The sequence below is a fragment of the Calidris pugnax genome, unplaced genomic scaffold (assembly GCF_001431845.1).
Source record: "Calidris pugnax isolate Ruff unplaced genomic scaffold, ASM143184v1 scaffold64, whole genome shotgun sequence".
NCBI classification, from domain to species: Eukaryota; Metazoa; Chordata; class Aves; order Charadriiformes; family Scolopacidae; genus Calidris; species Calidris pugnax.
In genome coordinates this window covers 981,769-998,380 of record NW_015090784.1, presented here as the reverse complement: position 1 = coordinate 998,380, position 16,612 = coordinate 981,769, and the positions used below count along the sequence as shown (strand labels likewise).

Here is a 16,612-nt window from a genome sequence, read left to right as displayed (position 1 = left end):
CCCCCCCCCCCCCGTCCCGCAGCGGATTCCCGTCACCCCGCAGCCCCGGGGCGGGGAGGCACGGCCGTTTCCGCCGCGCCCCGTGCGTCACCGCGCGCGTTCGAAAGCGCGTCCCGTGGTGCCCCGCGCGCGCTCCCGCTGATTGGCCGGGGCGGGCGGCGCCTGATTCAAAGTCGGCGGCGGCGCGCGCGGCAGCGGCTGAGGCGAGCGGTGAGCGGTTGGCTCGAGCCCCGGAGCAGCGCGTCCGGCGCTTCGCCTCTCTCCCGAGTCCCCCCCCCGGCAGGTTTCGCGCGTCCGCCCGCCCGCCATGGCTTCCCTCGGCTCCCAGGGCGGCGGCGCTAAGAAGGAGGAGAAGGGCAAGAACATCCAGGTGGTGGTTCGGTGCAGGTAGGCGCGGCGGCCTTCCCCCGGGCGAGCGCTGGAGCCGGCGCGATCCCTCCGGGTCTCGGGTCCGGAGCGTTTGCTGTGCTGTGCGTGGTGCCGGGCGGGCCCGCGACAGGAGGCGGCCCCGGCTCTGCCCCGCCGCAGTCCGGCGGCTGCGGGGGAAGGGGGCGGCGTGTTGTGCCCCCGGGTACGGGGTTATTAGAGAGTCCCCCGCCTCGGTGCCGCGCCTGAAAGCGCCCGCCCGAGGCGTTAATGGCGCGGTGTGGCGGGCCCCGACAGCCCGCGGGGACGGTGGCTGCTTCCGCAAAATTAACGCGAGGAATAATCTACGTCTTAAGAAGGCAAAAAACTGCAGTTTTCCATCTTGATTCGGTGCGCAGGCAGCGCGAAGCTGTGTGGGAAGGCTAAGGAGAGCTGGGTGAGAGTTAGTGTGACCGATATTCATGACGCAGAAAAAACAAACTGCATTTCTTCTTTCTACGAGATTCTCTGGGAAGCCGCTACGATTCGACAGCTAATAAAACTTTTACATACTTCTTTCGTACAAATTCAGTAATGCAGAGTCTTTGAAATCAGACAAGAAACTATGGGGGTCCACTTCTGAATTATCTTGGTCGCTGAGATTAATTTATTTTTTGGTTTGGTAATGTACTGTAAAACTAGGCTCTCTTTGTAATTTTGAGGTGACCTTAAAGACTGATACTGGCTTTGAAATGCTCTTCAAGTGTTGCTTGTTAAAACTGTAATATTTAAATAAGTATTAATTAACGTTAAGAATAGTGTTCAAAACACCTTTGGAAGTGTGGGGTGTTTTGAGCCGGATCTGCAAATGCTAGCTTACATATTGTTGTTATTAATGCCCTTTGCAATCATTATATCCTCATGATTATGCTTTTAAAAATGAAAAAAATTAAAAGTGACTTTTATTTTTGCAACACAACTAAAGAGCTGCTGAAAGAAATGTGTTGGTGAAGATGCTGACGGAAATCAAGGCTATTGCAAAAAAAAATAATTATTGAAGCAATTGAACTTGAAGCACTGTCAAAAGCAATCATTTTCTTTTTCATCTGATTAGTCTCAATTGTGCTGGAATAGCCTCACCAAGTATCAGTGCATTTTTTAATTAAATATAATGCTCAATGTGACAGTAGTGTCAGGATTGTCCATGGCGTAGTGTTCTGCTTTTGTTGCAGCTCAGATCAAGATATAGTCTCTAAACCCTAAAAATTTTCCAGGTGACCCTTGCTCTTGCCTCTTGTGCAGTTTTTCTTTTTGAATAGAACTTCAGTGTGTTTGAGCTAGTAAATGTTCCTTCCACTTTTCTGTTTTCTTCTGCATCAGTCAGGTTCTACTTATCTTATGGATGGGTAGATAGATGCAATTGTCTTAATTTCCTTCCAAAAGCTGATGTGTCTGAGCTTATCAAAAATGTTTTCAAGTGACACATTCACTATACTTTAGTAAAACATGAATTTGGAAAGTCAAAATGTGTATATTAGTATTGTTAATATGCTTTACACCCGAGGGCACAAGCCTGTGATCAAATGCCACCGTGGCATTCCAGGTTGCTGCTTGTGTAGCGGCTCGTGACAGTGATCTGCATGTGAGCTCCAGCCCAGCTGAATTGTTCCCTGATCTCACAGCTGTGGGCTATCTACCGTAAGGCTCCTGCATTTGACTGGTACGCTGTTATATCATTACAGAGTGGAACATAGTAATTGTTCAGCCTCCTACTCTTTTAAAAGTCACAAAACCGAAGCTGTAACTTGACCCTTTAAACGCGATTTTAGTCATCATCTGTTGTCAGCACTCGTCTTGCACCGAAGTGTCTAGCAGTCTTTCTAGAATCTAACACTTCAGACTCAGTGCTTTGTTGAGGAAGAAATATTAGCCACAAGAGTCAGGAAACTCCTGACACCTCTGTTACCTTTTACTCTGAGTTTTATGTAAAGTTATGTGGACTTTTTTCTCCCCCTAATCCGATGGTTTATCTGTCTTACTGAATTCTGTTCACATTCTATTCAAATGCATCAGCACTATAAAGGCTGCTGTCTACTGTTCTGCTATTAGCAGGGTCTGTTAGTATTTCTGGTGCTTTAGAGTGTTGTCTCATCAGTGAAAGATGTAGGCTTCATTGCTTGTGTAAAATGAAAAAGGAAATATTTAAAGTTAGCTTTATTCACTATTGCATTAACTTTAATAAATTTTTCAAAGGCTCTTATTTATACAACTACTTGGTATCTTTAATCTTCCCCACCTCCCTGTAATTGAACAACATTTTCTAATGCAAGTTAGCTGTATGTGCATCTAAATGATCTTGAAAGTGTTTATGCTTTTGTTAAAAAATACGCATGTAGACAAATTAAAAGCTATAGATACTTGGGTTGTCCCACAGTGGGCGGAAGGAGAAACAAGGTCTGGGAATTGCCAAATTGTGGTAGTTTGTCCTTAAACAGTTAAACAAATTAAATTAAAAGCTTATGTTCCTTTTACCTATTTGTACTATTCTGGATCCTTAAACTGAGTGATGTTACTTTTTGTCAGTTTATATTCTTGTTAGCAAAGGTATCAACCTGATATTCTTGACTCCCACCTTTTTAGGCCTTTTAATGCCTCAGAACGCAAAGCAAGCTCCTATGCTGTTGTAGACTGTGACCAAGCAAGAAAGGAAGTCAGTGTCCGCACCGGAGGAGTGACCGATAAGACGTCAAGGAAGACTTACACGTTTGATATGGTAACTGCTTGTCAAGTGGGGGACTTGTAGTAACTGGCTCAGACGCTTTTCTGCTCTGGTCTGATGACTGTGCTGTGTGATGCTACACATTACTGTATGGATAAATGGATGTGTTGTCTTTGCCTCAACAGGTTTTTGGAGCTCAGGCAAAGCAGATTGATGTATACCGGAGCGTGGTGTGTCCCATTTTGGATGAAGTTATTATGGGCTACAACTGTACAGTGTTTGCGTAAGTAATTATTAACAGGAAACTTTATTTGAATTTTAGTTTCTAGTTACAATTTAATATTTTATTCTCACAGTTATGGCCAAACTGGTACTGGCAAGACCTTCACGATGGAAGGAGAGCGGTCACCCAATGAGGAATATACTTGGGAAGAGGTATATTTTCACTCCTGAGATTTCTCGTCTGTACTATAGTTCAAAGTTAGAAGTTGCAGGCGGCTAAGGAAAACCTATAGTTGATGCCTTCAAATCCTGAAGTGACTTTCCTTAAATGTTTTTAAACTAACAAATGGTCTCAATCATTTATATGAAAATTAAAACTTTACATCTTTAAGCAAGCGTACATGTCTTGGCGATCTTTATGTAGGAGATGATCTTTGTCCAAGGTATTTTTGCTTATATAAAACCAGACTGAAATTTAGCTGAAATTTCACCCCTCACCTCCAAATCTCTTTCAGTACTTCTATGTATTAAATACTTCACTTCACTTTATAGGATCCACTAGCAGGTATAATACCCCGTACACTGCATCAAATATTTGAAAAACTCACAGAGAATGGTACTGAATTTTCAGTCAAAGTCTCTCTTCTGGAAATCTATAATGAGGAGCTTTTTGATCTTCTGAATCCTACTCCTGATGTTGGAGAAAGACTACAGATGTTTGATGACCCTCGAAACAAGGTTAGTGCTGTCTTCTAAAATTTGTTAGCTTAAAGCTTTCAGAATTGTTGAGAGATGTATAAGCATGCGTTATTTTCTGACAGAGGGGTGTAATTATTAAAGGCTTGGAAGAAGTAACTGTACACAACAAAAATGAAGTCTACCAAATCCTGGAAAGGGGTGCAGCAAAAAGAACAACTGCAGCTACTTACTTGAATGCATATTCAAGGTACAAATCTTTCCCATTTCAGAGACTGTTTTGTTCTTGTTTTACTAAACAGGATCTTGCTGAAGAAGTAAAAGATGATGTAGCTAATGCAAACCTGGTATGATCTTGAGGTTGTGTGGCACCTCAGGCTGCCAAATGTGGGTTAGAAAGCCATGGTTAGTTGCATTTAAGTACCCTATTCATATGTGTACACGTAAAACTTACATGGTAGAATAACTTTGTGTATTGAAAGTGTGTGTGCTTTCCCTAAAAAGAGCACGGACACCTAACTTGCAGCAGTGTCATGTAGAGGCAGATAATTTGGCTGTAATGGGATGTCTGTCTGAAATTGAATTCTTTTATAGCCGTTCCCACTCTGTGTTTTCGATTACCATCCATATGAAAGAAACAACAGTAGATGGAGAAGAACTTGTTAAGATTGGGAAGCTAAACTTGGTAAGTGTTTGAACTGAACATATGCAACACTACAGGGCAAGCATTCTTCGGGGTGATTTGAGACAGAACGTGTTCTTCTCTTTCAGGTTGATCTTGCAGGAAGTGAAAACATTGGTCGGTCTGGGGCAGTTGACAAAAGAGCTCGTGAAGCTGGAAATATCAATCAGTCTCTCCTGACACTAGGGAGAGTTATTACTGCTCTAGTAGAAAGAGCCCCACACATTCCATACAGGGAATCTAAACTCACAAGAATCCTTCAAGACTCTCTTGGAGGACGAACGAAAACATCAATAATTGCCACAGTTTCTCCTGCATCTATAAATCTTGAGGTAAATGTAAGCCTGAAAATCTATTCCTAAAATAACAGGCATAAGCTGGAACATAGGAAGTTCCACTCAAATATGAGAAAAAAAACTGCTTCACAGTGAGGGTGACAGAGCCCTGGAACAGGCTGCCCAGGGAGGTCGTGGAGCCCCCTTCTTTGGAGATTTTCAAGACCCGCCTGGATGCAGTCCTGAGTAACATGCTCTGACATGCTCTAGGCAATCCTGCTTCAGCAGGACAGTTGGACTAGATGATCTCTGTGGTCCCTTCCAACTCTAAAAAATTCAGTGAAATTCAGTGAAAATGAATACTATGTTTTGCTAATGATACAAAAATGAGTTAATTTCTCAGCTTGACCTAATGTTACATCTGTTTATCACAGGAAACACTGAGTACACTGGAGTATGCCCATAGAGCAAAGAACATAATGAACAAGCCTGAAGTTAATCAGAAGCTAACAAAAAAAGCTCTTATTAAGGTAAGCTAGATACATATCTTCACAGGTTAAGTTACAGGTTAGGTTTGATTCTGTTAACGTAGCTTTTGCTATGCAGGAATTATGAAGTTGTGGAGAAGTAACTAATACCAGTGCCTTTCTGATGTGATTTTAATCACTAAACTGATGCTTTTGAACTCAGCTGCTCTACTGGTACAGCATTAGTTACTTTGCAGATACTGAAACTGTTGGTAAGAGAAAAACTGGATAGAGAGGACTTGCTACTAGTTATGATTTGTGTATGGATTTCCTGCTTACGAGTTAGTGGAGAGCTGCTCAATGACACTGGACTTTTTTTTCTGGGCTTGCTGCATTAGCAGCTTCATTCCCTAGAAAGCATCTGAATTAAAGTGAATTTGTCACCGAGTCTGAACAAAGCGGCAATGTAAGGCAGCTGACTGCTACTAGAGAAGCTGTGATTCCCATTGCAAGCTGTTATATGCCACTGGGTACGGTTCATATGGGAGGTTTCAATCCCTACATGTATCGAATGGTATGGACTTAAATGGTGCTATACAGAACTTATTTGGAAAAGAAGTGCTTTGCTCCTGTGCTTATGCAAAACTTCCATAGAACATTGTCTTTGTGAAGCATCCATTAATCTAAATCTTGGAAGTAAAGTAGAAATTTTCAGATTTATATGTGATCATTTCTTTATACAGGAATACACTGAAGAGATTGAGCGCCTGAAGCGAGACCTTGCTGCTGCACGAGAAAAAAATGGAGTCTATATTTCCCTTGAAAATTATGAGTATGTCTTCAAAATTTCTATAGCATGGCTAGCAACAAATTTCAGATACTGCTACCTATCTGTACACAGAAATATTCAGATCTATTTTCACACTGGAAAATTTAAGATAGGAGAATTGGACTGGGCAGTTTGTTCTTGAGAAATTAATTATTACGCAGATAGAAGCTTAAAGAGTAGGTTTGTGCTGAGCATTTTATTTTACGTGGAACTTACCATAAGCATGGCCAGGATACAGATTTACACCATGCAGCCTTTCTTTCAGTGGAAGTTCATATAGGAGAGCAAACAGTGTATTTTACCTCCATTTGTAAGAGGGCTAGTTTACACCAAAAGTTTACAATGGAAAATTGTCTTAAATCCTTTCTGCATTAAGTGAAAATTGACTGCTTTTCGTACGTAAGTTAGCAATACTTATTTTTCAAAATTACTGAATGTGTAGTATAAAAACCAGTAGCTAATCTTGAAATCAGCTGTTACTTGACTAATTTGTTTGTTTTAATCCTTGCTTGAGAGCCCTTAATGGGAAATTGACAGTTCAGGAAGAACAAATTGCAGAGTATATTGACAAAATCAGCATCATGGAGGAAGAAATGAAAAGGGTAAGTAATGTTCCTCAACTGTGGGTTGAATTGCCAAAAAATGAAAGAAATCTTTAGGGAAGGGGGGGGGAAAGTTTGAGCAAAGAATAATCAGGAGAGTTTTTGTTCTTAGAGTTCCCTCATTAGTCAAGAGTGGAAGCTTCCTAATACTTGTGAAGTTGAAATACTGTATATGAAGTTGCAGAATACAATGCTGTTGATTGGTTTTTGTTTTTTTTTTTTAAAGCTGTTTTAATGTCTACTACTTTACCTTTCACCTGCTTTGTTGGGTTTTCAGAACAAGTCTGCTTGTAAAATAGTATAATCTCAGTTGGCAGATACCTACTTAGGAGCAAAGAATGAGGGGGATGGAGGAAAAGGTGATGAGCGCCCATTAACAAATTACACAGAAAATGTGAGCTTCTTTTTTAAAAGAAATGCAGATACTAATTTGCTGGAATATGTAACTGCTCTGTTTAATCAGCTTTGCTGACTCTGTTCTTCATTCTCTCTGCTTAGGTTTGTTTAGTGTGGGTTGTTTGGGGTTTTTTTTTCCTTTGTGCTGGAAGAATTTTTTGGCCTTGTGGTTTGAGGGGGAAGCAAGAGACTGTTACAGTAAAAATGGTGCTGTTATGTGATATTTTCAGTGAATACAGGGATTATACGATTCTCTGGCCTAGCTTTCAGACCTCTGAATCTTACAGCTGAAAGTACATTGGTAGATGACAACTTGCCTTCTGGTGTTGTAGCATAATTGGAGAGATGTAAAGTGGGACTGTTGAACTTCTAAAAAGCAGTGTTTCCCTATTGATGTTTGTCTTCCACTTTAGATCACTGAACTATTCACAGTTAGTAAAAATGAACTTGAACAGTGTAAAACAGATCTGCAAATGAAGGAGAAAGAACTGGAAGAAACACAGAAAGATCTGCACGAAACCAAGGTTCATCTGGCTGAAGAAGAATATGTGGTTTCAGCTTTGGAAAACACTGAACAAAAACTTCATGGCACGGCTAGCAAGGTTGTCACAGTTCTTGCACCTAACTGTAACGGTAGTGTCCCATGTTTAGGAGTTTCATGGGCTGTTCAAGGAAGTAATTGTAGCTAAAGCATGATGTGAGTGTGACAAAACCTGAATTTAAGATTGAAAACTAGAATTAGCTCTATAAATTATATTATGATGAAAAGCTACTAAAGATTGTAGGACTTTCTCTGGTAAAACTGATGGTTGACTGCTAAACACACTGATTAGTCTGGAACTACCTTTTCTTCAGGCCAGTTTGTTGTGAGAGTTCCAGTGCTTAGCAGTATTGTCGTAAGTTGTTTTGCTAAATGAGTAGTTTTCTTTACCAGAAACTTATGGCTGACTCTACAAAAGAGTAAGTTATATATAAATGGGATAAAAAATAACAAAAAGCTTTGCAGAGAGATGTGCAGTAATTTGCGCTCACTGAGTGGATAATGGAAACTGTTGCCTTGTCATATCTATATTTTAGAGTACGGTTTTCACGTGTTTGTAGATTTGTTGCGATTATTAAAACAGACTTGATGTAGGGAGAGAGAGTGTCCTGCTAACTAATACTGAAATCCTCTTGCTTGGGTTGAATGTTTACTGTCAAATCTTTCAGAAAAATTTAAGTGGTCAATACTTTTTTTTTTTGTTTACTATTCTGTGATAAATGATATCTTCCTTAAATACTGGAGTTGTCCTTTAATAATGCTCTAAGTTGAAAGTCAGAAGGAATGGTCTCTAGTAGGTAACTTTTTTTTTCCTGTGTTCTAAGACTGTAAATGACATAATATGGGATTCAGAACAGTTGTAACTTGATTAAGGGGAAATACCTGTCTCTCTAGGGGGAGAACTTTTCTGGTAACTCAGAACTGCAGTTGCTTTTCCTTATGGAATATATGATTGACTTCTTGTTCAAAGACTGACTAAAATAACTTTAAAAAAATTGCAGTTACTTAGTACAGTTGAAGAAACCACAAAAGATGTGTCTGGTCTGCATGCGAAACTGGACCGTAAGAAGGCTGTTGATCAACACAATGCTGTCGTCCAAAACAGATTTGCAGGACAAATGAATGTTTTGTTCAACAAAATACAAGATTCGGTTAGTGAAAACAGTTTGAAGCAGCAACAGATGTTGACATCTTACACAAATTTTATAGGTAAGTATAATACTTGTGTCAGTATGTCATCCTGAATCTGTGCAACAGTAGTTGCAAAGACAGTTTCCTAAAAGATCTATTTTAGTAAGTGGAAGAGGCTTTATTTTAAGCAATGTAATGATTACAGTTGCACCAGTAATAATGTATCTGGGGTGATCAACAGCTTTCCTATGCTGTAAGAGGCAATAAGGTGACAGTGGAACTCTGGGGGGGAAAAAAAATAATTGTAATGCTTCTTGATTTCTCTCGTAGGTGACCTTCTGTCTACCAGTTCTTCAGCAGCTAATATTCTTGCATCAGCTGTAGCAGCATCTTTTGCCTCTGTTAAAGAATTGGTGTCTGCTGAAGTTTCTCGCATGTCTGAAAAAATAGCAGAACATGAGAATCTGTCACTTGGTTGTAAAGCTGAGCTGCTGGAATTAATTGTTAGTAAACTTACATACTCTTATGTTACTTAATATATGAAACTGCCCTTGATCAAAAGGGGTTCTGTAAATATTGTATAGGGTCTTTTCCTGATGTTCTCTATACCTGTCTCTGCTTCATCACTTTGCCATGATTATGTCCCTCCCCACTTCCCCTCCTGTGTCACCACCAGAAGCTGTAATACACTGTATAGCAAATAATATTAATAGCAGACTATGTGGATATGTATATGGATAGCTTCTTACAAATGTAGATGAAGGAGCAGTCACATCCTGGTTTACTTTTCTTTTTTTTTTTTAACCCATTCTAGGAGGAACATACATCTGGATTAGGAAGAGCTTTAAATAGCTTGACACCAATGGTAGAATTTGTCTTGGGGCTAAACTGTCAGTTTCAGAGTAACATGAAGAAATATTCTAGTGTGGCTGACAAGGTAATGCACATAACTGGTCTCTTACCTTGTGCTCTTCTATATGATTTAATTTACAGGTAACCCTTAGGTGATTTTTCTGTGATGTGTCAGTGTTTCCATTTTTGTTCTGACCTTTTCTCCTTTACTCTGTACCATGAGTTCTACTTTTTAGCTCTTTCTTTCAGACTTCTTTTCCACTTCTCTGTGTGGTGTATTTGCTTATTAGCTATATTGACACAACTTCTTGCCTAAATGCCACAGAAGAAGAATAAAAGATGGATGCTTAAAGCTATATGTAACAAATATTTGATAGTATCCTTAATACAGTCTCTCCTATATTTTAGAAAGCTAAAATAACCAATTTAGACATATTTAGCGCATACAAGTCTTACCACTTCCAGTTTCTCTTGCTGTCATACAAAACTTTCTCTGTAGTCACTTTGATTCCTGAGAAATATGATAATGTATCTTGTTAGCAATAAGCTTAAGTGCAGATAACACTGCACTTAAAAAAATTCCTGTGATTCAACTTCTAGTCCTAGTCTGTCTCATGATGTTTATGTAGAACAAACCTCGCTCTTTTGTTCTTTTTTTTGTTTTATAAAAAACAAATCTTTCTTCCTGGTGATGTGTTGCACTAACTGAAAAATTTCTCCCTCCTGTCAATTACAAGTCATATGAAATCAGCTCTCCTTGTCTAGAAGCTTTTTATTGCATTTCAGACTTAGCAAATAGTCCATAGCTTACCAGCTCTTGCCTCCTGCTCTTGTCTTAACCAAGTACTTTGTCTTGTCTTCCTGTTTTGTCTACTTCACATGCCAGATTGTGTCTTTGGTAAAGCCCACACCAAGTTCCAGTCTGTTACTTCAGATTGCTCTAAGTGTTATTTTCCAGTTTTTATGCGCAACACTTAGTGCCTTTGACAATTCCCTTGGGGTAGAATTTGTTTCTATATAAATTATGTTTCTAATATAAATAACCGGGAAAAGTATCTCGTTCTTACCCAAAGACAAATATCTAACTCTAAATAAAACTTTTTTCAAAGATGGAAGATCATAAAAGGGAAATGGATGCCTTCTTTGGAGATCTTTCTCTCACTCTGAAAAAATTACAGGAAGAAACAACCAGTGCTTTTGCTCAGCTTCAGAATGATTGCGAGAACTTAAAAGAAGAAGTGGAAGTGACGAGGTTGGCACATACAAAGGTATTCTTAGAGTAAGAAGAAACCCTAACACCAAGTGTGATGGCTTGCTTTAATTTAAACTCTTTGTAGCAGTAAAATGTTGTACTTGCTTCAGAAGAAATGTTAGTAACTTCATGATCCTAATTCTTTTCAGCCTTCGGGCTGCTTTAAGAAGCTTATGTAGGAAGGTAACAAAAAAAAAATTACCCTTGCTCTGAGTATGTCCAGTACATCTGCCTTTATATGCATGTCCAAAAGCAAAGTGTCTATATCTTCTCTACACAGAAATTGTACCTTCAGATGTAGAATGGCAAAGCTCTTTTATTTGCTGCGTTTTTAGTAAAGTCATTCAAATACCCTTTAAGAATGTTAAAAAGTGCAGAATAATAATGAAATATGTGGCATTTTTCTTTGTAGAGTGCAGCTGGATTAATGTCGTTGCTGCAAAGCCAGCTTGAGCTGTTTGCTCAGGAGACTCAGAAGAACTTAACCAACGTACTTGCAAAAAATGGAAGTGTGAAGACCACCATTGCTGCTGTGCAAGAAGATGTTCACTTGTAAGAAACAGATCAGTTTTGGTGTATGTTGATGCAAGATAAAACTATGAATGAAGGGGACTGCAAAATAGATGCTCTTTGTATTTATATGCTTATAAAAATCTTCTGGACAAGACTGTTACAGCTGAGTTCTGGCACAGAATGTAGATGATAGTTCACTTTTCCTTAGAGTAAAAGGTAGCTCTACAAGGCTTTTCCTCAAATTTGTCTCTGGAGCATATTGCAGATAAGAGACCATGATTTTGGGAGCAATATGCTGATGAACAACCCTCAGTGCGGTTGGACTTCACTTCAGAACTTCATATCATAAAGGCTTAGCTTGAAGTAAAATAGTGTATCTACTGCATATGCTTCATTCAGTTGCAGACTGAATAACTAAGGCCTTGCCAAAGTTGCTGGGCTTTAGTTTTGGGGGGTGGTGTTTGGGGTGGTTTTTTTGTTTGTTTGGGGTGTGTTGGGATTTAGCAAACCTACTGCTCCGAGTGCTGCAATTTGTAAGTTTACTGAATAGAGCCACATTATAATTAACTGGTTTGATAGAACCATACTACTTCACTGGTTCTGGTCTTAACATATTCTACACTTAGGAATACTTGAAATTCACTTTTCAAAAATTTCTGAACTGTTACGAATATGTTGTTGCAGGAAAACTACAAAGCTAGTCAGCAGTACAACTTCCAATCACAGCAAATTTATTGCATCTCTGGATAATTTCTCTCAAGAGCTCAGAATCATAAATAATGAAAACAAAATGATGCTGGAAGAATCCACTGACCACTGTCAACAACTTCTCAGCAATCTCAAAAATGTGTCTCTGGATACTGATAAATGGGGTGAATTTACAAGTGCTCAGGTGGTTAACTTTGCTGATCGGCAGCTGTCGTCTTTCACTGATGACAAAGAGCAACTTCGGTGTTTACAAAAGGTACCTATAGCCATTTGCAGTCTAATAACACATTCTGAAACAAACATTTACAGCAGAATTTGGGCAGGGTGAAGTTCTCATGTAGTCAGAACAAAATTGGGGTGTTTTTGAATTACCACAGACTCATGTTACTCAGCTTAAATAGATGTAATTAAAGGAAACTAAAAGTTTGTTTAGAGAGGAAGACTTTGAACTTAAAGTGCAAGTGATCTCAAAAAAATGATGTCGTGATGAATCCCATGTTGCTAACTCCCCTTCTTAATTTGGGCTTTTTACATCTTTTTAGTAGTACATTTCTCTATTTCTAAAGTAATGTCCTTGGGAGATTTGCACAATAATCAAATACAGACTGTATTTGAGGATGCAAATTACTTTATTGGTCAAATGGATTTTTAAGAGAAAGCATTAATTGTAGGTATCTGCTAGTTCTTCCCACCCTTCTTGTTTTATTGTTCTAATAGGTAACGAAATAGCAAAATGTTGGATTTGCCTAACTTTCAGGGGGAAAAAAAAAAAACTGTTAAAACATTTGCAGTTTCAAGGCTCTCCTGTATTTGTTATACCTATTGAGCGCTATAGATGTTTCATTCCAATGGGAACGGCTAAAAATACATGTTTTCCTTTTCCCCCTACAAATGCATAAATCTTCTGGTGCTTGTAGGATTTTCACTTTTGCTTGAATATCCTAATTCTGTGGAGGGTTGTGTATTGAAGCATGAGGAGTCTGATCTGAACCAGATGGCATCATCTCTTTTCTTATGACTAGCTTTATAAAATGATCGTACTTTCTAAGAAATTGACTCTCTTCTGAAGATAGCTCTCGAAATGAGTGTAAAACTGGCACTGAAACTTCTCAATTTGAGGTCTCAGTTGTTTCGTTTCATGTCACGCCACTAATCACACACCACATCTTAGAAAGGAGGCCATAATTTTACCTTTCCTGTTAAGTTGGTGATTTGGTTGGGTGTGTTTTTTGTTTTGTTTTTCAGGAAAATGAAGAAAACTGCAATAAAGCAGTAGCTGAAATTGCTGACCATATTGGTAGACAAAAGGCTGCTGAGGAGAAGGTACTAAATGGCCTTCTTGATCAGATAAAGGTTGATCAGGAGATAGGTCTGGAGCAGAAGCTGGCACTTAATGACGAAGCACAGCATGGACTGACTCAGGTTAATGCTTTCCTGCAAGAGGACCTTAAAGTGGATACTCCAACAGGTATTTAAAATAGGTTGGGGACAGAATGGTCTTATAGGAAGCAATTTGAGTTGCAGAATTTAAGCGAGGGTTAATGGGGACAGAATGTAACTAGCAACCTCACACCATTTTTAAGGTGCATGCTAAAAATGATGACTGAACAAAGCATGATTTCTCCATTGAGTTAGTGTAAAATCAGGGATCTGTAACGAAAGCAAATGCTGAAAGTGTTTAATAGTGCCTTTCACTAGTGTTCAATCTTCATTAAAGGGACAACTCCACAGAGAAGAGACTACTTCTATCCAGTCACGCTTGTGAGAACAGAACCCCGGGAACTTCTACTAGAGCAATTAAGGCAAAACCAATCAAAGCTCAATAATATGCTAAACGGTGTGACAGGGGAGGTGGAAGAGGATGCAGATCAGGTATGTATATGAATGGCAAATGAGGCTCTTCAGTGAAGATTTCACATCTTTAGGAGTTCTTTCATGCTGTTGTGGAAAGCTGACTGGAGCCTCAGAGCTGTTGCAGCCTTTGTGTTTCACAGGGTACCAAGGAGTCATGTGTGCTGAGCTTTTAGCAAAAACAGTACCTTGAAAAATACGATTTTAATAATTTAGACACTTCTGTTTTTCAAAAATGCGAGTGCCATGACTTTTATAGGTGTGATCATGCTTAGTAAATTCACCTATGAAATTCAGACATTAAATGCGTCTTTCTGATAACTTCTTATGTAGGACCTGTTGGAAGATGAGGAAGTGCTGCGAGGATCCTGTGAAAGCCTTGCTAGTGACAAATCCTTCATGGATGCAAACGTATGCTGCCACACAAATGGTGGCATTCCCTTTTTCCAGGTAACTTCCACAGATACTCTAAGCTGTGTATTCAAGAGTGAAGGAAAAGTATTATTCTGTGATAGTGCTGTAGTCTAAAGTCACCTACTGTCGTGTAGGGTGGTCTTACAACTTCTCTAGATTCTGTAGAATATGCTTTGTGAACTTGAGCTAAAATAGCAGTACATTCTAATAGCGATTAACAGCAGATAAAATAATGAAAATTCCTGACAAGCTGGAGAGACAGTAGAAAAAAACTCAGCAAATAATCCTACATGAAAAAAGTCATAATTTGCTAGACATAAACACATGGGTTTTAATGGAAAAGCTGAAATTAGATGTGGAGTATTTCCTTAGAGGCCAGATAAATATTAACATTCTTGGTTCTTCACTGATTTGTTTGTTTGCTTGTTTTTTTTACTATCTTCCTTCCCTTTGATCCTCTTGCTCTACCAATGTATCTGTGTAAACTTCTGATATATTAGGTTTGGATTTGGCTTGGGAGGTGGGGAGGAGTGTATTATCATGGATTCCTTAAAAGCAGCTGCTGAACTTCCAGATGTCTACAATAAGCCTCTTTAGTAAATGCGATATTAGGAACCTTTTTCGGGAGTTCTACCAACTTTTTTTTTTTTTCCTTGGAACATGTATACTGCATTGTACATGAGCAAGTAGTCTTTAATTTCTTTGTATCCTCTTAACGTTGGGCCATTTTCTTTAAATCCCAGCACAAACGGAATCACAAAAAGGATAAAGAGAACAGATCTGCAGCTACAGTGGAGAAGAACAAAATAGAGGATATGACAGAACAGTTTCTTCCCAAATCTAAGCCTCCTTTGAGATCACTGAACTAAGATGTACCCACTGCAGATCCTTGTTTAGAAATACTTGTCTCATTGTCTACTGAGCCATGGCTTTCACTGGTTATTCTTGGTCTTCGTATATACTGATATATTGATGGGAGGTTGGATCAAAAGATTGGCCTGCCGGATGTCCTGCCTTTGTCCCATTCTCATATGCTATAGCTTGCAAAGTGTTAACAGACTTTTTTAAAAAAATACAAAACAAAACCCTGCAGATTATGGTGCTGTATGTTAAATAGATTTTTATGTTGTCAAGTAAGAGATCCTTTTCTGTTTCTCAGTAAATTTAGAACAGAGCAGAAAGGGATGTGGAAAAATGCTTTGTCAGCATTACCAGCTACCATTTTATTTTTTAATTAACTGTAAATAAGTGTTCTGGTTTTGTACCTGCTTTTTAGTCTGATTCCTGTTTCTATGAAGTAGATAGCTCTCTTTTGACTGGGATACCTCCAATAAATCATTGATTATGTGGGAGAAAAAACTGTATAAGGACCTCCTTTGGAGCAGGACAAGCTCACGTGACTTTCATCTTGTATTTCCAGGTTTAATTTAGCTAAAACATTAGTAGCTATGTCATAAGTCTTGTGCTGTCAGAAAAGGATTGTTTCTTCCCTTATTTCATAACAGACAATTGCTTTATTTTGGTGCCTCTTCAGTACATGAAAGCTAGCCTCACTGCTGGGTTTTGGGTTGTTGGCTTGTTTTTGTTTTGAACCCCGCTGTTCTATCTTCCTCTTGACTTGCAGCTGTGATATCTTGCCTTGGATATGATTTTGTCAACCACAGCTGACGTATTATAAACTGGCAGCGTTTCTTTTGAGATGTAGATACTTGACATTAAAACATGCAAACCTGGTTACAAATCCAGCTCCTATGCTGTATAATAGTAAATTTCATTGAATTTAATTTACATTGAAGCACTATTCTTAGCAAATTATCAAAACATTATTTAAGAGATTGCAAGCCAGATATAGAAAAATGAATAGTCTTAGGTTGACCTTTCTTCCAGTGGGTGGTTCATGTGTCTATTTGCCTTTGAGCACGTCTGCCAACTAGAGCTGCTTTGGGCACATTGTGGTCTTGCTGGTAGAGACAGAAAATGTAATATGAATTATGCCCTTGCACCGACTCTCTGAACTCTAACATGAGACCGTTAATCAGTTGTGTAAGAGACTTGAGGCAGTGGAAGCTGCAGAACCGTTTCCTTCGGAGAGCGTTTGGTGTACTGTCCAACTCTGG

At 39.2% G+C, this 16,612-nt stretch overlaps 1 protein-coding gene across 1 annotated transcript; it reads left to right on the top strand.

The window, feature by feature from the left end:
- Nucleotides 1-201: 201 nt before the first annotated feature.
- On the top strand, nucleotides 202-16,240 carry KIF11 (kinesin family member 11). The gene is made up of 22 exons (XM_014966059.1): nucleotides 202-387; nucleotides 2,986-3,118; nucleotides 3,250-3,347; nucleotides 3,421-3,499; nucleotides 3,839-4,024; nucleotides 4,108-4,232; nucleotides 4,577-4,667; nucleotides 4,754-4,996; nucleotides 5,374-5,469; nucleotides 6,150-6,238; nucleotides 6,750-6,837; nucleotides 7,647-7,835; nucleotides 8,776-8,983; nucleotides 9,236-9,408; nucleotides 9,720-9,842; nucleotides 10,867-11,025; nucleotides 11,422-11,561; nucleotides 12,207-12,486; nucleotides 13,476-13,698; nucleotides 13,948-14,102; nucleotides 14,415-14,531; nucleotides 15,239-16,240. Exons 1-22 carry the CDS (start codon nucleotides 308-310, stop codon nucleotides 15,362-15,364), a joined length of 3,201 nt encoding a protein of 1,066 aa, XP_014821545.1. The 5' UTR covers nucleotides 202-307; the 3' UTR covers nucleotides 15,365-16,240.
- Nucleotides 16,241-16,612: the final 372 nt, after the last annotated feature.

Bases quoted from the DNA above. Each gene is read 5' to 3' on its own strand.
- KIF11 (XM_014966059.1), top strand. From the start codon at position 308: ATGGCTTCCCTCGGCTCCCAGGGCGGCGGCGCTAAGAAGGAGGAGAAG. The intron at 5,470-6,149 runs GTAAGCTAGATA...TTCTTTATACAG, and splicing joins CAAAAAAAGCTCTTATTAAG to GAATACACTGAAGAGATTGA. The intron at 11,026-11,421 runs GTATTCTTAGAG...TTTTCTTTGTAG, and splicing joins CGAGGTTGGCACATACAAAG to AGTGCAGCTGGATTAATGTC.